The sequence below is a fragment of the Magnolia sinica genome, chromosome 1 (assembly GCF_029962835.1).
Source record: "Magnolia sinica isolate HGM2019 chromosome 1, MsV1, whole genome shotgun sequence".
In the NCBI taxonomy this organism is placed as follows: domain Eukaryota; kingdom Viridiplantae; phylum Streptophyta; class Magnoliopsida; order Magnoliales; family Magnoliaceae; genus Magnolia; species Magnolia sinica.
The window spans coordinates 128,562,760-128,583,111 of NC_080573.1; the positions used below are offsets into that span (position 1 = coordinate 128,562,760).

The 20,352-nt window shown below is 39.1% G+C and overlaps 2 protein-coding genes across 2 annotated transcripts; one reads left to right on the forward strand and one right to left on the reverse strand.

Annotated features, from left to right (window-relative positions):
- The first annotated feature begins 1,101 nt into the window (after nt 1-1,101).
- Nucleotides 1,102-3,949, forward strand: LOC131258181 (histidine-containing phosphotransfer protein 4-like). Its single transcript, XM_058259300.1, has 6 exons — nt 1,102-1,534; nt 2,018-2,148; nt 2,306-2,374; nt 2,937-3,008; nt 3,357-3,429; nt 3,787-3,949. The coding sequence occupies exons 1-6, from the start codon at nt 1,451-1,453 to the stop codon at nt 3,832-3,834; spliced, it is 477 nt and encodes a 158-aa protein (XP_058115283.1). The 5' UTR covers nt 1,102-1,450; the 3' UTR covers nt 3,835-3,949.
- Nucleotides 3,950-5,814: 1,865 nt separating this feature from the next.
- Nucleotides 5,815-18,349, reverse strand: LOC131258185 (uncharacterized). The gene is made up of 4 exons (XM_058259310.1): nt 18,095-18,349; nt 8,103-8,213; nt 7,043-8,009; nt 5,815-6,306 (listed from the first exon to the last, which is right to left on the reverse strand). Exons 1-4 carry the CDS (start codon nt 18,287-18,289, stop codon nt 6,050-6,052), a joined length of 1,530 nt encoding a protein of 509 aa, XP_058115293.1. The 5' UTR covers nt 18,290-18,349; the 3' UTR covers nt 5,815-6,049.
- Between the last annotated feature and the right edge of the window lie 2,003 nt (nt 18,350-20,352).

The following is a 20,352-nucleotide window of genomic DNA, read 5'->3' on the forward strand; positions in this document are numbered from 1 at the left end:
AATAAGGTCATATAGGGATGGATGAAGGAAAACAGAAATATCAGCTTGATCCAAAACTTCTGTAGCTCTCAAGAAGCTTTTAATGGTGGGCCTTCAATCCTCACTGTGTGGTCCAATTGATATTTGGATTTACCTCATGTTTGGGTTTTTATACTTAGAATAATATGAAAAAAAAAAAAAAAAAGGATGTACGGCTTAGAATAATCCATACATCAGGGTGGGCCCCAAAGAGCCATACCTGGACGGATTATTGCTTGGTAATAATAAAAGCCATGTGGGCCCAAATCACTAGTCAGTCTTTGTCTACTGCTTTGCAAACATAAAATCCTAAAAAATAAAGGCTATCTGGCCAAAACTTTTTAACCATTGGGCGACTCTCATTGTTATTACAAAAAGTAGAAACTATAGTCATAAATCTCATTCTCAAGTATATTTCAATCCGAGGTCCGCTTATCCGGCGGGCCACACCAGTCTAGGTCATTTCATCAACTACCCACATATTTTTACCTTGTCGCTCACCCAATAACCCATCATATGTGTGTGTGTGTGAGAGAGAGAGAGAGAGAGAGAGGTCAACCGATGGGAAGTTCCCGTGGGGTCAAGTTGTGGACCCCACCGTGATGTTTATTGAACATCAACACCATGCATTTGTTGGGTCCCTTTAGGTTATGGAATCATTTAGGAATCATCCCTATATGGAACTCAGGTGGGCCATACCATCTAAAGCTATATAAAAACATGCCTAAAACATATAAAAGCACTTGGTGGGGCCCACCTGAGTTTTGGATGCGGCTGAAACTTAGTCTGACACCTCATCCAAGTGGGACACAAACCATGGATAGTTAAACAGTTAACATCCCAAATGCGATAAACAAATGTCTGTTAAATGAGATTTGGATCATAGAAATAATACCGTTTTTTTTGAATCACATGCATGGCAAGCGTCTAATTTCTGGATGGATGCGTGTGCACTAAGCAAAAGTTGCGCATGTTGTTTGTCTGCTTTGAAATGGTATTAGCATCCAAACGCCCGTTGATTTCAATTACTAAAAGGAAAGGAGCCCATTTTTCTATCCTTTCTTATCTCATCTTTTGTTTGTATTTAAACTTTCCAGGTACAAGAATCCCAGCTGGGGATTGGATGCATGACAAATGAGGTTTCACCATCCCAGATGCATTGATTTCAGCCCCTTAAATATGGAAAAGAAAGATCTCATTTTCTGACTAGGATTAGATTGCCTTCCTACAAATCTTTCTTTTCTATTTTGTAGGTAGAATAACATAAACATATTAACTCCATGTGCCCTTTTTTTCTGGCTAAGGTCATGTGCACTTTTTTCTACTATATATATACACATTCCTTTGGGTGCTTTGTATGTGTCATTTCCATATCTTTTCAGAAGCTCTCATGTTCTAACTAGCATTCATGTAATCTCCTTAGTTCCATTTTATGTCATTTCTTTCAATTGCAAAGATGGAGAACCATCATCTGCAACGCCAGATTACCTACATGAAAAAGCTCCTTTTTGAACAGGTTCTTCTCTTCTACACTTATATAAGTAATAAGATTGTTACTACAATTTTTCTCATATTATGAAAAAAAACCCCACTTTGATTTTGAGGTGATTTTTGTCACATTGAGAACCATTTATGTGAAGAATGCTATTTTAGGCTTCTCTAAGTTTAAAATTACCAAGGATTTCTTCTTCTTTTTTTGGGGGGGGTCATAGTTGCAAAAACTGTTTTAGTAAGCATTTTTTGCTTTCAATATGGAGTATACAATTTATTGGAGATCATCATGGTGGGCCTATCATTTCTTACCTAGAATGATCACATATTATATGGAGCTCACATGTGATGTGTATGTGGAATCCAAACTGTGCATTTATTGTGCCTCTTCATTTTCACTGTACATCCCAATAATAGTCCATATCCAAAACTCAGGTGCACTTTAGGGAGTAAAGTACATTCTCAAGGAATGTTGAGAAATAAAACAAAAATCTGGGTATGGTTGCAGGGATTCTTGGATGAGCAATTTATTCAGTTGGAGGAGTTGCAGGACGATGTAAACCCAAATTTCGTCGAGGAAGTTGTAACATTGTTCTTCAAGGACTCTGTTAGACTGATCTTTAACATAGAGTCGGCACTGTAAGTACATGACACTAATCTTACTATTACATTGTGAAAACTGAAACTAGATCAACGCATTTCTGTGCGTCACCCAAAAGGGCATGTATGAAGCTTGATTTCAATAAACCTAATAAAAGATTATAACGTCATATTGCATTTCTATTTTTGTATGCAGGGAGAAGAGCCCACTTGATTTCAACAAGCTAGACACCTACATGCATCAATTCAAAGGTAGCAGTTCAAGGTATGATCATGATTGCTAGATATATACTGAAATTTCTATCAGGTGGGTCGCACTGATTAAATATTCTGGCTCATAAATCAAGACATTTCATCCTCAGGTGGCCATGATATATGAGAGAATGGATGACTCAAACTAAATTTTCTAGCCATTCATTTGTTTCATTCATTGTGGCTCACTTGAAGCGTTAAATGTCCTAATTTTGCAACGGAAGATCTAAACAGTCTCAAATCTCTTGTGAATGTGCAATGTTGGCACATGTGTGTACATGTAAATCGGCGGGTCTCTAAACCCGTCACCCAGCAATGGTAGCAACCCTCATGATAATATAATGAGAGGGCGGCATGTCCATTCTGTTCTTAGTGCACGGACCTAACAGTTTGGTGTTTTTATCATTAAGCATTGTCTGATCTCATTTAAGTTGTAATGACGAGTGGGACACGCCTATGTAGGATGTGTGGGGCCCACCAGACGGATACCTACCTACTTAGGTGGTGGGGCCCACTTGCGTTAACCATCTAATTCTCTCATATGTGCATGTGTGTGTGACCTTGGTTTGATGCAGCATTGGAGCTCACAAAGTGAAGAATGAATGTTCTCTCTTCAGGGAATTTTGCGAGCAAAGGAATGGGGAAGGGTATTTAAATTTCCACTTTTGATTCAATAATAATACCATTTAAATTATGTTACACTAATTAATTTCTTTATGTACCATGTTTGATGAGTTCATTCATGCGAAAAATCATCCAGGCTGTTTCTTCTTGGCACCCAAGATCAACTGACTCATGTGAATATGGTCTTGGGCTCACTTCACTCAATGCATGAGATTAAAGTTTAATGTCATTAACAAAAAAGAAAAGGATGGCTGTGATCTGTTCAGTGTATATACTTGTAGGGAGATGTAGGTCCCACCCAAGCAGTTCAAGTTGTGGGTCCCACATCCAATCTTGTTCTGATCATGTTAGCTTTCCATGCATGAATGCAGATGTGTGAGAACTTTCCAGCAGGTGAAAAAGGAACATGCTGTCCTGAGAAAGAAGCTCGAGGCTTATTTTCAGGTCTCTCCTAATCCATATCGAGATATTCCCAGAACAAGAATCTTCTATTTTTGTACTGTCTACGATCTGGACTGTCCATCAGGTGGTCCTTATTCTGGATTCTTCATAGTTGAAAATTCACATTGGTAGGAAGATCTCAACCCTCCAAACAGAAGTTTTTTGACAATTTTAGGCCAATTGCCATATGATCATGATCATCCAGATAGTGTGGTTTTTTAGCTATATGAATCCTCTGCAGTGTGACCCACGTGATGAATGATCCAGATATCATCAATGCGTGCCACATGTATGGTTGGTTCTTCATTATGGGACACAGGTGGATCCCAATTTAATTATCTTCTTGTTTTGATGTTTCAGTTACTAAGACAAGCCGGGCCCGTAGAAACTGCAACTTGGCCGAAGTAAAACCTCACAAGGATGACAAAAACATTAGTGAAAGCAATGAAAAAATGATGCAAGGATTATAATGTCATGATGTTTTTCAGTATATCTATCTATATGTGGAAGTTCAGTAAGAAAATTTTGGCATATTTCCCATGTCTTGTTGCTTGAATTTGAATGTGAATGGTCTAGCTGCAATGGTTTACATTTGGGTTCATGCCGAATGATAAATGGTGGATCGGGACAGCACCAATAGTGGAGCCCACCATGGATTTACCTTGGTTAAAAGCTCACTCAGATGGATGACCCAACAGGTACGTTGCAGGGAAAACATTGGATCAAGACCAATCACTTCATGTAGCCTGCCATGGATGGACCATAGATAAGAAGTTACTCAAATTGGATGATCTTATGCATTTGATTAGTGGTCTTCAAATGGATGATGAAAGGCAAAATTAGTTATGGTTGACACTCGGGCAGGGGAAATGAAAGTAGGGGATGGCTAGATTGTCCCACTAACATGGTTTTTAAAACATGGGCCATCCACACACCGACCATAGCTGAAGTGGTAGACCGAGTGAAGATAACCTTGTTTCAACACTGAGGTCTTGGTATCCATCCCCAACTGGGGTGTGGACAACAGTGGGGTGATTTAAGGGAAATGATATGAGAAAGATGCACCATCGCACCCCGGGCTGCCATTCCCGTCATCCCACATAACAGAACCTTTGGGCTCCTCTTCCAAAATCTCCCAGGTGCCTCGGGTTCTGTACAAGGGAATTGGGACCTTTGCATAAATAAATAAATAAATAAACCCAATTTTGACAGACCTGAATGAGCCCAACAGAGACCATGTACTGTCGTTGAGTCCTGAAGCTGACTTTATATTGAAAGAAAGAAAGAAAAGCATGGGCAGCATCCATATTTCCACTTCAATAGAGAGATTATTTGAGAGAGAAGCTATGATATGTAGGAGTAAAATTGCTTGTGAACAACACCTTGATTTGCATTCGCTTTAAGAGAGATTCTTATGTGAGGAAATTGCTGTTACATATTGATGGTTGTATGACAGTTTACAATCATTGGATGTGGAGGAAACTGAAATTATAAAATCTTTTCCACTAAAATACAGCAGCTCACTTCTCTATGGAACCGTGGTCCTCACTTAGAATATTTGCCCTTTTTTGTTGAATGTGGACCGTTGATGTGTTTCCTTTCTTAATTGTCTATTTTCTTGCCATCAATTGAAGGGTTGGGTTTCTCCCATCTAGGAGACCTTTTTTGCATGGCCATCCAGGGCGGAGCAATCATATCAACAATTTGGTTCACAGAACCATGGGGCCCACTAGTCTAAGCTGAATAATCAAGCTTACACTATAAACTCCCCAGCCATACAATTCTGCACTGAGGTAAAGAACGAGTTCTTCTTTTGCGTTCTTTTGCCAGATGCACACATACAGAGACAGAATACTTGGATACATCTATCCTCTGGGATATATTGGGGATGGGACCATAATCCATAACTCCCATTGAATGTTAAAATGTGGACAGTTGAAAAAGGAAATTTTCAATTGTTCCCATTTTTATATTTGTATGAATAGGTATTTCTCTGCAGAAATCTCAGCAAGAAGCCAAATTAACCCCATTTTCTATCATATGAATGAAACACATTTATAAATATATAAATAAATAAATAAAAACATGAAGAAATGAGTTGCTTAACACTTATTTACATCTACATCTTCAACAAGGATCCATTCCAAACTTCACAAATCAACAGCCAGGATCATCCTTTTGGTTTCAACAGAAGTATTGGATATGACCTGTCTTCAATGGCAGTGAGAAGGACAATCAGACAGTTCCCATTGTTTGGCCTTCTCCGCAAGTGGAGCTCATAGGCCAAATGAGCCTGAGCCCTCGCTTAGGCAAAATGAACTGCTGAGTTGTCAGGCCACGGTCATGGACATGAGACAAGATCAGTGAAAAAATTAATCAAATTGATCATGAAGAAAAAGAACTAAACCATTTTCAAGTATATGATTAAGGACTAAGTCAAGAGATACTAAAGCAGTGTACTTTAGAAGTCTGCAAGACTCATGTTTCTAGTGCTGCAAGTACAAATACAAAATTGCCATTGAGCCAACACCATTCAGGATTATGGTAAGATACTGAGGAATCAACTTTGCAGTACATCGCCACTTACTGATGAATGTAATCCTGCATCACCCTGAAGCTTTTATCATCTTAAACCTTTGGACTCCAAACCCGTGTCTTCGCAAGAGACCTCTTCGAGCCGGTCAAGAAATCCTTTGCTTTTCTTCTCTTGGAAGAGGGAGACATCGTACCGCAAGACATTTGTGGATACCGATTCAAATTTAGTCCACAATTCCCTCTTAAGTGTGTTTTCACCAGGCTGCTTACCTTTTTGGACAGTGCTTTCAATGTCCTTCCACAGAGGAGTGCTCTCAGGAGCTGCAAAGGTTGCAGTGGAAAGTCCTGAAAAGTAGGGAAATAGAGCATAGAAAAAATTCAAGGCTTTTGATCTAGAAAATGTTGCCACAAAAGAAACCCGCAAAGGGAAATGCTAGTATGGTGCACCCTCCATAGAGGTTCAATGAAGCACACATACACCTTTTTTATAACAGTAGCTCAAGATCAAATCAAAGGAAAAAAAAAAAAAAAAACAAAACAAAACAGAACTGGGGAACACTACAAAGTTAAAGAAAGGGAATGACGAGCGGATGCTGAGTGAACCTCTTGTCACTCCATTGTTAGCAATGGAATTGGCAATTTCATTACCGTCACTGGAACATTGGAAAAAACAACTGTTGTCGTGATGGTACCATTGATCTGGTGGGCCAACATATGCATTGGCCATAAGCAAAAAATATGCTGATTTGACAAATCTGATCCAATTGTGGTCAGTTTTGCTGTGAACAATCACTCATGATTCTAGTAAGCAGCCCCATTTTATGCTACTGATCGTGAATTGCCACGGGTTTTACCCATGAGATGTTCCATGGCTCATTTTTTTAGTTGACAATACCCACAAATATAATGCTACCACGGTCCGGTCCTCCTTGTTTTTTGAGGCACATGATGGCCCACAAAATCAATGTTCCTGATTAGTGAACATAAAAATGAGATGCGCACTTCATGGAACTTCATGAAGAACCCGCTTCACAGTAGAATTCAACCCACAAAAGATAAACTAATAAGAGGAAAGGAGTACCATGGTTGTAAGACTGTTTGGTTGGTTGACATCCACCAAGAACTTTCTTGTCTTGTGCACAAACCAAATGCGACGGTTCTACATCCAGTTCAGATTCAGCACTGGATAAGTCAATACCCACTGGGTTTGTTGTTAACTTCTCATTGGGTGTCTCCATCAGAACACAAGTCTTCAGGGGTGATAAAAACCAGTCCAGAGATGTTTCCATTTCTTCCCTTCTAACAGCTGGCTTATGAGACAACTGTATCCCAAAGAGTCTGGGATACTTGGATCCCAAACCATCTGAAACTTGGCCACTTGAGGTTTCTGAAGTCAAGGAATTGTTGCATTTTTTAAGCCTAACAGCCAATGGCGTCAACTTGGGGATGCCATTATTCTGTTGCTGAGAGGGCTCAGGAATTGGTTCAAGTAGCATGCATGTCTTTGGTGGCGACATTTTCATGAGTGGAGTCATAAGATACATTGAGTGATCTCTGCTATTATGATTTGCAATTTTTGGTGGAGAAACAAACCTGCAGCTCATTGTAGTTTCTGGTTCTTCAACAACAGACTTGGATTTTTCTGGTATTGATTTTACCTCTACCTTTTCCAACAAATCATCATGAGAAATCCCAGAAGTGGTCGAGAGTGGAGGCAATGAAAGTGTACGAGAGGGGGCATCCATGTTAGGAACTTTTTCTAATACTGATCTAGATGAGCCAGGAAGCCTTGATGATAGTACTTTCGATCTTGGCAGTGGTGTGAGCAGAAACAGCTGTCTTCCATTCTCAATTCTACACCCACCACGCCAAGACACAAGGGGTGAAGGAGAGATTAGTGAGCCCAGGTCAGGTTCTTCTGGAATGTTAGTAACATCACATTTTTCTTCATTTGCAGCAGAAACAGTTTCGGTCTCTAAAGATTGTTCCAACTGATTGTTGGACTCCAACGGACTTGAGAGTGCTTGTTGAAATCTTAGAAGCCATGGCTACATTTAGAAAAACAGAGACATGTGATATCAGTTGTATAAACAAACATATGCGTAAACTGTAACAGCAACAAAAGCCAGTGGATGTACCACCTTCAGTGATGAATGCATTTCGGATAATACATGTGTGAAGGACTCAATTTCATGGCTCCCAATTTTACATGTTGGCCTAAGTTTGCAGGCTTGAGCAACCAGTTCATCAATCTACAGAGCAAAGAAAAAATTGTGTGTTAGTTGGCTGCATATCTCCCATACAGCTACAAAGATCTAGCATTATCCTGCAATTAAACACAGATCTGAAGTTCATATCCCTTAATGCATCAGAAGCAGCAGCCGCATGATCACTCTCATCATGTTTGAAAAAAAAAAGTCCCCAGATATCATTTTCACACTTCATCAACCATAACCTTGTCTGCCTGAATCAACCATAACCTTGTCTGCCTAAACATATTCCAATCTACCACCATGCATGAAGGATTTTGGCACCATCCCTCAAATACTTGCCTCAAATTAGACAGAGTAGAATAGCACCTATTAAAGTATATGACAATCTCAAGTCAATTGTTCCCTTTTTTTATGAAACAATATAACCAAAACACTAAAACTACATGAGCTCCTAGGAATTTTAAATGTATAAATAACAAAAAATGTACAGAATGCAAAAATCATTTTTAATAGTTCACATCCCAAGAGTCATAGAAAGTTCAGTCTGCCTCTCCCCCAGGGATGCACCAGTCAATACCCAGTTCAGGCAAAGTAGTGCAGCCCGATTATAGAATCAATGAGATATCGATGCCGAATCGCAAAGAAGTAGAGAAGAATTACACTCACATGAATATTTGAGTGAAGAGGGAGAAATATCTTTGTTAATATCAAACCTCTTACAATGCTTAAGAAAATAACTCACACTTGGAAAATTTTGGAATTAACTACTTCCTCCCCACCCACTCCCCTTGTAGACCCAAATCTCTAATGAGAATCCCCCAACTAAGAGATTGATTTCAAATCAATCTAATCTACCGAAGATGGTAGAAGCCTAACAATAGTAAACTCAAATCTAGGAAATAATCCTTCAAATATTCAATCACATTTTCAAATTGGCCCTTATATCTTCAATCACATCTTTAAATCAGCCCTCATATTTTCCACAAATAGTAAATTGAAAATCTTGATATTTATACCCAAATCTATAAATAAGCGTCCAAAATCAGCACATATTGGGCCCTATGGTGTGACATGGGACTAAGTGGGCTATGAGCCCATATCGATTCTCCTCGTCTTTTGAAAGAACTTGTCCTTGAGTTGGAAACCAATCTCAACCTTCGGACTTACACTACCTCTACAACGAATCTTCTTCTTCTTTGGTGGAAGTTGGTAGTACAACATTAAATGTTGATTCGGCACAATCTTTATTGGAGTTCACTATAGATGATATCTCTTTCACTTGCACTTTTGTGGGTGCCAACTTGCTTGTTGTAACTTCAAAGTTCTCTGTGGATCCTACAACATTTTCCATGTTTTTGGTGCCAGACTCATCTTTTGCAAGTGTGCTTTAATTTGAGGATTGAGAACCTATTGGCATATATATATATATATATATATATATATATATATATCAATGTGATTGCCACTATCAATGGATCCATCAATTGATCCATTGGTGAATTCAAGTGTAGGTCCAACATTAATGCATCAATCACTTCATCATATGTTAATTTTTCCTTTGATTCTGTGGATCTCTTCATCATTTCTGGAATTTCTATTTCAATTCCAGGCTCTCTGTCATGTTCCAACAATCAAAGGATTCCATCATTGGTGTCTTCATAAGTTGGGACAACCTGTCATTGGTTAGAACCTTGGTGGGGACCTTCCCCAATGTGTCCACATGCTCCAACTTTTATCTTTGGATTCCCTCTATGCTGGAGCTCTTCACTTGATTAGTGAAATTGCCTACCACATGTGTGAGTTGATCTACCCACTTTGTGAGCCCGTGGATCAATTGGCTTGCGTGTACAAACTCTTCTTGTGCCACCACCTTCGAAGCCATTAGGAGATGATGTAGAGTAAAAAAAAATCTACAAAGATGACCTGCTTTGATACCAAAATTGTGCAACCCGGTTATCGAGTCAATAAAACCTCGACACCTAAATCACAAAGAAATTGACAAAAGTATACCCACAAGAATATTAGAGTAGAGAGAGAACGTTATTGATGTTGAACTTCTCTTATAATACTTAAGAAAATTTCACACTTGGAAAAATATTAGAATGCCTAACTCCTACACCACCTCCCCTTTTATAGACCATAAATGAATCTTTAATGAAAATCCCCCTAACTAAGAGATTTCAAATCAATCATAATTCATTTCAAAATCATTCAAATTTACCTAAGATGGTAAAAGCCTAATAATAGTAAATGCAAATTTAGGAAATAATCTTTTAAATCTTCAATTGCATCTTCAAATTAGCCCCTATATCTTCAATCACAACTTTAGATTAGCCCCCATATTTTGCACAAATAGTAAATTTAAAATCTTGATATTTATACCCCAAATCTATAAATAAACAGTCCAAAATCAACACTTTTTGAGACCTATGGCGAGACATGCAGCTAGATGGGTTGTAGGCTTGTATCACAAAGGAAGACAGTTGAAGCCAGCTAGGCAGCTGGTTGTCAAAATTTTGCCAAACAATCATGAGAAATCTAACCCCAAATAACCAGGACAATGAAATATTAATGATAATGACTCTGCTATCATGGTCTAACAAGTAACATCTTTGCCACGTGGTCCAATTCAAACCAAACAGTGGCACCATTGAATGCAAAACTAGTTTGGTTGCGACAAATTCTAGGAAACCATATCAGTAGTGACCATTTTGCAGGCACTCCCTTTTGATGGTTAGGCCAAATCCTTTAACCAAACACCAAGGGCAAAGTTGAACCCAAGTTTCTTGTCCACAACTAAATTTGTCGAAAGAGATCACTTTACCTAAGAATTCAACAAATGATTGTTGATGATATTTTCACAAAACCTTCACCAAACATGTAGACAATTGTAGACTGTTCCTCATTAGTTTTATAGACATTTTAGATTAATCATTGCCATCCAAAATTGAAGTCTTTAACATAGCAATATTCATGTCATTACCAACCCTCTTTGGCCAAGATAGTCCGTTTATATCCTTTCTCCCCATATTAAAAAGTTAATCAAGTTCTAAGGGTCCATTTGTATAGGAATCCCACAAAATATGGATTAAGCCTAATCTCGATTTTTGAAACACTATCCACATTGGATATGTCGCATTAAAGGGGCTTTTTTTTTTAAAAAAAAATTTTAAATGTAAGATAAGCTCCATAATGGAAGAGAAAAGGCTAAGATGGTGCTAGCTACAACCCATGCAACAACACAACACAACACACACACACACACACACACATAGAGAGAGAGAGAGAGGCATGCTCACCTACGCACATGCGCACCTTTGCACACGTGCCATGGGTGTCGAATCCGAACGGTCCATAAGATGCGGAATCCCATGAAACCTCAGGGGGTGAATTTTCACCCTGATCTAAGATTCTAGTGGGCCATAGCAAAGAGAAATTCAAATCAAGGGAAGAAACTGTTTGCATTTTTCATGGCCCACCGAAGTTTTGTTTCAAAGTAAAAATTGGTACCAGGGGGTTTCATGAGGTTCTGCTTCATGTGGACCGTTCAGATTTTCGAGACTCATCAGATATGATGAGTTCTCAAAAAAGTTCGTATGTAGTCCGTATGAACTGGTTCGCAGGTGAGCGTTCCGCTATATATATATTCAAAGCAACCAAGACCAACCCATTCAATTACAAGAAAATTTGCCCTACTAGCAACCCACTCCTCCCAATCGCTTTCACTTTGGAAGCACCTTCCACTTCTTTGTACCCAAATCATCCATAAGCCGACTAATAAGTAAAGTCTCATAAAACCTTTACATATGAAAAGCCACATCATGCCATGTCGATAAAAGATCTTTGAACGCAAGGGGCAAAAATCAAGATAAATTGAATCTTCTTAGAAATATGTCCCATGCTTGGCTCACGAAAGGGCAATGGATGAAAATATGGCCGATTGATTCAGCATTAGACATGCACATAAGGCAAATATCAGGGATCATTATTGATTGCTTTTGAAGATTATTGATAGTCAATGCTCTTTTTCTTCCTATAGGGCACCCAAAGGCTGCAATCTTCGGAGGAGCTCTGTAATGACACACTGACTTCTATGCCCAATCTTCTCTCCTTCTCTAGCATGCAGTAAAAAGACCACAGCAAAAACTGGCCTGACTTCTCTTTCACCCACACCATTCTATCGCAATCTTCGCTCATCGAACACGAAAGTTACTGCCAATCTAGAAGAGACTAATTCATTGACCTCACCATCCCTAAGGTTTCAGCAACATGGCAGAGACCACACGACAGACTCGCCACATAAAGAATAGCATCTAGCAACCATTTATACTACGATTTGAGGCAAGGCAGGCCATTTTCAGGGATCTGACTTGTAAGGGTAAGTCACCCCTCCAAACATCCTCCCAAAAGCAAATATTTTCCCGGTTCCCTAAAGAGGAACTTGTCCCTTCCTTAAAATTTGGCTTTCACACTAGATATCCCTTTTTATACCATCAAAGCTCTATACAACAAGGAATCCCTAGTCCACCATCTACCCTCGAGACACCCATACTTGCTAGCAACAACCTCTCGCCATAGATGCCCCCTCCTCCGAGCCAAAGCACCACCACACATTTACCCAAAAGCACTAGGTTCATCAACTCCAAGTCTTTTATGTCAACTCCACCCTCATCGTAGGATTTACACACCTCGCCCCACTCCAAAAAATGGAAATTTTCTTCTCTTCCGAATCCCTCCAAAGAAAATCACGTCTCAGCCTTTCCAATCAAGCTAAAACTGACTTCGAACACTTGAATAGCAACATGAAATAAAGGACTAGGGCAGGCAACTGTGAGGATTCTTCTACCCTCTTTCCAAAGACAATTGCAGGCTATCAGTCGCTCCCTCCTCAGGTACTTGAGTCGCTCCCTCCCTAGATGAAATAAAGGGCAAGTTTCGGTTTGATTACAATTACGTAAGTTTTAGAAAAAGAAAAAAAAAATTAAGCAAAAAAAAAAAAAAAAAAAAGCCAATAATTACAATTAGGTGGCACCAATTTAGTAAAGGGCATGGGCCTATCAAATAACAAATTACACTAAATCCCAATTTTGCAAGATACCATACCTAAAGGGACCCTAAAGCAACAAACTTCCCAACAATCTGACTAAATGCATGAGAAGCATATGCCATGCACCGCAACTTGCATGACCAACATTGACCACTCCATATAAAACTTACCCACTATAATACTTAGGAACTTGGATATGCTCAACATGCCTAGTCAGACACCATGCATTACCAATACTGAGTACCAGATATACTACAACACGTCTCAAATATTTGAACTAAATCTTATTGTATGAGGTTCGCTATTTCTGAAACTCTTACAATTTTTCTTTCATTCCCATCATAATGAATGTGTGGTAATTGTACTACAAAACATTTAAATTTCAGCAAATTTAGCAATAACATGCCTGAAATAACAATTTCAATAAATTTAGCATAACATATCTAAAATATTTAACTAAATCCAATTGGATTAGGTTCGCTGTATCTGAAACTCTAACAATTTTGTTTCATTCCCATTATAATGAACGTGTGTTGTCTCTTGGAGGTCACTTAACCCTCATCAAGTCTGCTTTCTCTAATATGCCCATTTATTTCTTATCTCTATTCCAGTGCCCGAAGTCGGTTCTTTTGAGACTTGAAAGGTTGAGATGGGAATTTCTTTGGAAAGGCGTTAATGGGGGGAAGAAGTCGTCTCCTCAATTAGGATGAGGTATGCAAACCTATTTAGGAGGGTGGGGCTGGAATCAAGCTGTTAGGGGATATGAATTTCACAATTGGGAAAATGGGTTTGGAGGTTTGGAGTCGAGGAAGGGAAGTTGTGGAGAGATGTGGTGGCAGCGAAGTACGACACACAAGCACGGTTCTGAATGGCAGTATCAGTCGGCGTATCGGCCCTACGGAAAAATGATACAATACGGCGTCGCATATTGGTATCAGGGTCGTATTAGCCCATATCGGTCAAATTTTTTTTAGCAAAAATATATGTATATATATATATATATATATATGTGGAAAATAATAGAAAATAGAAAAAAATAGAAATATCCAAGAATCTATCTTTTTTGTGTGTTTTGACCGTGTATTCGATGGTTTATTGGACCATTCTTAGATGAAAACGTTGTCTGTCAATTTGACTTATTGAGGGTCAACTAAATGGACCCTAATTGAACACAAATTAAACATGATTTGGTGAACAATGGCCCATTCCATTGGAAATACCCAAAAAAAGAAAAAAAAAAAAAAAGAAAAAAAAAAAGATGAAAATATAAAAAAGAAAGTGAAGGTTTACCCTTCATTCCAATTTTTCCATAATAGTCCACATCGCTTCGATTTGTCAAATCCCATTCAAATCATTTGTTTTGATCCCAAAATAGATTTAGATCTAGCTAAAAAATGAGTTTTTAAGATTCTTCCATGATTTAAATGGGAAAGAGAGAGAGAGAGAGAGAGAGAGAGAGAGAGAGAGAGAGAGAGAAAGAGGAGACAAAAGTGGATTTAAAAAAAAAAAAAAAAAAATCAAATTTGGGGTTTTATGGGCATATCGGCCAATACAGGCCGATATGAACCGATACGGGTTATTTTTTTCGTATCGGGCCGATATGACCCCATATCGCGTATCGGCTCGTGCTGATACGGATACATTACGGTCGTATCAACCGATTCGATACCGATATTCATATCCATGTATGCAGGAGTGCAACTGGTTCATGAAATTTTCTTCCCTGTACCGAGAGCAGTTGCATCTACCGAGTATATGATTCGCAAAGGGATTTCTATTGCCCTTGGAAAAAGGTCCCGCATCCGTTTTTGGGTTGACATTCGGTGTGGTGATCAAGCGTTGCAAGTTTTGTTTCCTAGACTAGCTTGCTTGGTTCCCAACCGTTTCATCACAGTGGCGGATTGTTTGTCGGTTGTAAGGGACTCGATAGTGTGGGCACCTCCATGTCGCAGAGGCTTGTTGGATGCTGAGAAGGATTACTTCGCTAGCCTTAAGATTCTTAACAAGGTTAACCAAGGAATGCAAGAGGAAGATTCTGTTGTGTGGACAAGAAATGCCTCCAGAAAATTCTCCGTCAAGTTGCTTTTTGGTTTGATTATGGACTCTAAGAGTCGCCTCCCCTCCCCTTCCTTTCCATATTTGGTTTTATGGTGAGTGAGTCAATCTGAACTAAGTAGACATTGTCCAATCCGAACTCAAACCAAGTCGAGTTCAGGTCACCCAATAACTTGACTCGACCCGAAATCCAACTCAGTACTAACTCGACTCAATCTAAAACCCGACTCGTACATTAAACAAAATAATAATAATAATAAAATTTCAAAAAAAAAAAAATGATTTAACGTTTCATATCTGAGATGCGGTGTAGCTAATAGAGAGGCTGCAATGCTGGCAGGTGCACCTAGGTTCTGAGCTATAATTTTAGCCCACGGATACCCGCTGCACCCAACCTGACTCGGTACCTATGATCAGGTCGAACTCAATCCGGGTTAGTCCAGGCCAGACCCGGACTCGGATCGGGTCAGGCACGCTAGACTCGACATCAAGTCGGGTCGAGTTTAGGTCAAGCATGCTAGACTTGACACCGAGTCGGGTCGAGTTTGGGTCAAGTCTATTTCAAAACCAGGTCAAGTCGGGTCAGCCCTAACTCGGTCCGACTCAACTCGATGCCCAGCTCTACCCTCGAGTCGCAGCGTTCGTGTGGTTGGTGTGTCGTAAGAAAATCCCCACTATCAATAACTTGTAGAAGAGGGCTATGGTTCTTCCTAATATTTACCTGTTGTGCATGGCTAGTGAGGAGACAATTGACCACCTCTTCATCCATTGCCCTTTTGTTGTCAAGGTATGGAGTCACTTCCTCTCGATATTTCAGCAAGAAACGGGTGTTGTTTTATAAATATTAAGGCGAGGACTAAGGAGTTTATTAAAAATAATAATAATAATCTTATTTTGTAGAATGGAGGACCTCATGTATAAGCTTCTTCGGTCATCTCTTGCTTGTTTTGGTTGGTTTGGAGTTGTATTCTTTGTTCGTTCTTTGCAAGCTTTTTTAATAAAATATTTGTTATCTCTTGTTTTTTTAAAAAAAGGAATGTGTATCGTACTATCAAAGCATTAACAATTTAAGTAAATTTAGCAATACTAGAGAGGCTAAAAATCATATTGTGTTTAATAAATCTAAATAGAATGAATCAAACATTTCAAATGAAAATCACAGATTTGATTGGGATGGCAGAACAGGATTCCTATAACCAACACCAATTAATTGGGATGATGATGATGATGATGATGATGACGACAATGACGATGACGATGATGATGATGATGATGATGATGTTGATGATGACGATGATGATGATTATGATGATTATGAACAGGCCCAAGACCTGCAATTCATAAATCGGGCCTGATAATTGCCACTCCTAAAGGCATTGGATTGAAACTCATATCACATTCCTGCGTTGTAATTTAAACTCAAGGACATTTGTCTTTGAGTGAAGCACACCAAAAAAAAAAAAAAAAAAAACTTCTCTCATGAAGTAGACCAAAAAAACAAGCACACTGGAGGGCACTTCCGCATCATTGGAGAAAGATCAAATCATTCATACATCTCCCAGCAAACATTAAAAAACAATGTAGTTTCTTGAAACTGTCACAGACGCAGTCTGATGAAAAAAGTTTTTTTATGAACAAATATGACATTGAAGAAAATCCATCACTATCATTGTAAAGTGATCAGGCTTAAAGCAACTACAAAGCAATGGATCTAGGTCTCATATCAATAAGAAACATATAATGATTACCCCCAGCACTTTTTAGTGGGGCCCACAACTGCTGATTCAGATCATTCAAGAGGTGGGCCAACCATGCGAGTTCAGTACTATAAAGATAACACTCACATTCAATGATCCAAGCCATGCCTGTAATGAATGGTCAAAACTATAATACAGCCAACAGTCCATACAGAATGGAGAAGCAAAGAGGACCACCACAAATGAATGATTGGGATCCTTCAATGGAGGAGAGTCTCGGTACACCACCCATCTGTGATGGGCCCCTCTCCCCACCAGGTGAACAATCTGGGGATTAAAAGAGATAGAGACCAAGCATTTTATATTTCCATTTTCATCAATGAGGAAATATAAATTCCCGATACAAAGCCAATGTGGTTAAGTGTCCTGACGCACCACTATGTACAAATAGTACGCATGATTTGGTCCCCACAAATGCATGGCTAGGATCATTCAGTGGAGGATTGTCTCAGTCCACCCCATCCATGATGGGCCCCACGGATCAGAGAAGGTTGGGCCCCTCCGAATTGTCACTGCCTCAGGCAAGAATTGAATATTTCCACTAGTGTCAATGAGGAACTATGGATTCCTGATGCACCACTATGTACAAGTAGGACACGTGGTTCGGTCATCCATACCGTTAATCATATGGTCCGTACTGAAAATGGAAGATTCCGCAAAAATCTCCCAGATTGGAGGTTTCCTGAGATAAGTGGCCAGAAATAGACGGTAAAGAAAAAAAATAATACAGGAACAGTCCAGAAAGAAGGCTACAGATTTTGATGGCCATGATCCTCCAATCTGGAATATTTGGGTCATGCCCCATCTGCAGTGGGTCCTATGATATCAACGGCCTAGATCAATGGACCACAATCACCACTTGTGCGAGGCGCAACAGTAAATTATTGGCATGCTGATGAATCGGGACTCCATAATTCATGTTTTATCAAAGCTGCAAATAAATCTACGGATCTGGAAAATCAAAGTCCTGAGAAAATCGATTCGGACACCATCAGATCAATAAGGAGAAAGAGGAGATAAATCAAGAAGTAGAATGTAGGGTTTTTGGTTTGATCTTCTACCTGTTGAGTGAGATTGGATAGGTGAGAATGAGCAAGGAGAAGGCGATCGAGAGATCCGTCTTCTGTTTTTTCTTCTTCTGTTGATGAGATTTTGTTTCTTGGATTTGATGATTTTGCTCGTGTGCCGTTGTTGGTAATCTCTGAAAGCGGCTTCCTTGCGGACTTCCCTTTCCAACCACTGCTCTTCTTCGGCATTCTCTCTCTCTCTCTCTCTCTCTCTCTCTCTCTCTCTCTCTCTCTCTCTCCTGCAGCTTCAACGGTCTCTCTCCCCTGCAGCTTCAACGGCGAGCGTGAGAGGAAGGGAAAATGATAACATGCAGCTGCTGTATGTGAAATTTCGTATACAGCATTTTTTTTCTCACAAACGTGTCTTATTTATTTGCCATCCGATCCGTGAAAAAAGATATATTCAACGGTGGTGATCAATTGGTTGAAAAATCGAGATAATAAACTTGTTGTATAGGACAAACTAATTACATGATCCATACAGCCGATTGTATTAATTACCATACATTTTGACCCATCTGATGATAGATCATCCTGAAAATTTTATCTACTTAATAAATATTTTACGTCCCACAATTTAACGGATCAGATTTCATACGAGTCTGACACGTTTGGTGAAAAGTAAGGCTGTACTTAAAATTCTCCATACAGCCGCGCTGATGTGATCATTTCTCGAGAGGGCGGGCCCTCTCTCCCCCAGGATTTGAATTTGGGGAGTTGTTGTTACTCCGGAAAAGTATGATGCTTGATACTCCGGCGGTCAGAACATGTACATTTGCTTATATTAACTCAAATTAAACCGACTAAATTGTGAAACTCACTGTATCTATGTTAAATTACAAAAAATTATATTGGTTGAATAGCGTAATCTGTGATTAATGGACGCTTATTCATGGGAACGAACCATTAAAATTTTTTTATTCTGACCGTCCAATAAAATGCCCACCGATCTGATATTCAGAAAATCTACCAAGCGTAATTTTTGGTTCACAATATATCTCAGTTCTGTGCTAAGTTGGATAGTTTATTTTTGAATTAATTTTATGCAACTTATGCAATTTAAATCTAATGTGTAAGTGCCTGCGTATCATCCATGGCACTGTTGCGGAGTATCAAAGTTTTTCTCTTGCATCGTCTCGTCGCGATTAGACCATCCGATTCCTGACTAGAAGCGGAATACAAGAGAAAGAGGCAGTTGAGATTGCTGATGCATCGGTCGCCATTTTTTGCAAGTGGGGCCATGGTCCTTTGATCCAGACCGTTGAAATTGTGGAACCCAATGAAGATCGGCAACAAACTAAAACTGTTCTCAGATTGAAAGTTCGTAGAATTCAACTATTTGACCTTTTTCTCTAGACCGTTTCTGTATTTTTCTCTTAACTGTAACCGCTGATTAAAGACTTGCGAACCAACATCTTGGAAATTTTCCATCCAAACTAAAATTTATAAGATCAATGCTGTAGATAACAGAACCATGGGGTCAGACTGGTGCACCAGGACACTGTTCACGTCCTGCACTGGTTCCCGCCAGTATGGCATGCGGTTAAAATGATCCAAACCGTTAATATGATGGGCACCATCGTGAATGTGGGGTATACCAAAAAAAACGAGAGCTGAAAGATCCTAGCCCTTTGATAATTGGCTTACAGATCAAACTGTTATGAAAGTTTACAGAATTGTTCTGAAATAATAATTAATTAATTAATTAATTAAACCACGTGTGGGATGACTAGGATCTATGTTTTTTAGACTCGGCCACTCAAATCGACGGTTCAGTCTTTAGTCTAGTTAAGTCAGGAGGTGTATTGGCCCCACTGGCCAGAGCCAGCCGTTATGAGTTGAGTCGTAAAATTATGGTAGGGACGCGGAGTCTTAGACAATATGGGCCCGTTTGAATACCACTAAATAAGTTACTTTTTCTACTTACCGGAGTAGATAAGTGACTTATTTCATATAAGTAACTATGATTTATGATTAGTTATAAACAATTATGTACTTAAAAGTACTTAATCATTGCTGTTCATTTTTTTAGCTTTTTTACTTTTCATAGATGGTTGAAGAAAGGCATCAAAAGATATGTACGTTGTTTACCAAACATACTTCTCAAAAGATGAGTATGTTTACCCAACATACTTATTTTCTTAACAAGTAAAAATTAATATAAGTTACTTATAGCATTAGTTATTGTCAAAATAGATGTCTTAAATTTGTCCGGTTTGTAATGCTCAACCAATCGAGGGACTGGGCCCTTC

Coding starts and splice junctions, on each gene's coding strand:
- LOC131258181 (XM_058259300.1), top strand. CDS start 1,451: ATGTCATTTCTTTCAATTGCAAAGATGGAGAACCATCATCTGCAACGC. Junction 3,009..3,356: donor GAGCAAAGGAATGGGGAAGG/GTATTTAAATTT, acceptor GCATGAATGCAG/ATGTGTGAGAACTTTCCAGC. Junction 3,430..3,786: donor AGCTCGAGGCTTATTTTCAG/GTCTCTCCTAAT, acceptor TTGATGTTTCAG/TTACTAAGACAAGCCGGGCC.
- LOC131258185 (XM_058259310.1), bottom strand. CDS start 18,289: ATGCCGAAGAAGAGCAGTGGTTGGAAAGGGAAGTCCGCAAGGAAGCCG. Junction 8,010..8,102: donor AAATGCATTCATCACTGAAG/GTGGTACATCCA, acceptor TTCTAAATGTAG/CCATGGCTTCTAAGATTTCA. Junction 6,307..7,042: donor CAAACAGTCTTACAACCATG/GTACTCCTTTCC, acceptor CCTACTTTTCAG/GACTTTCCACTGCAACCTTT.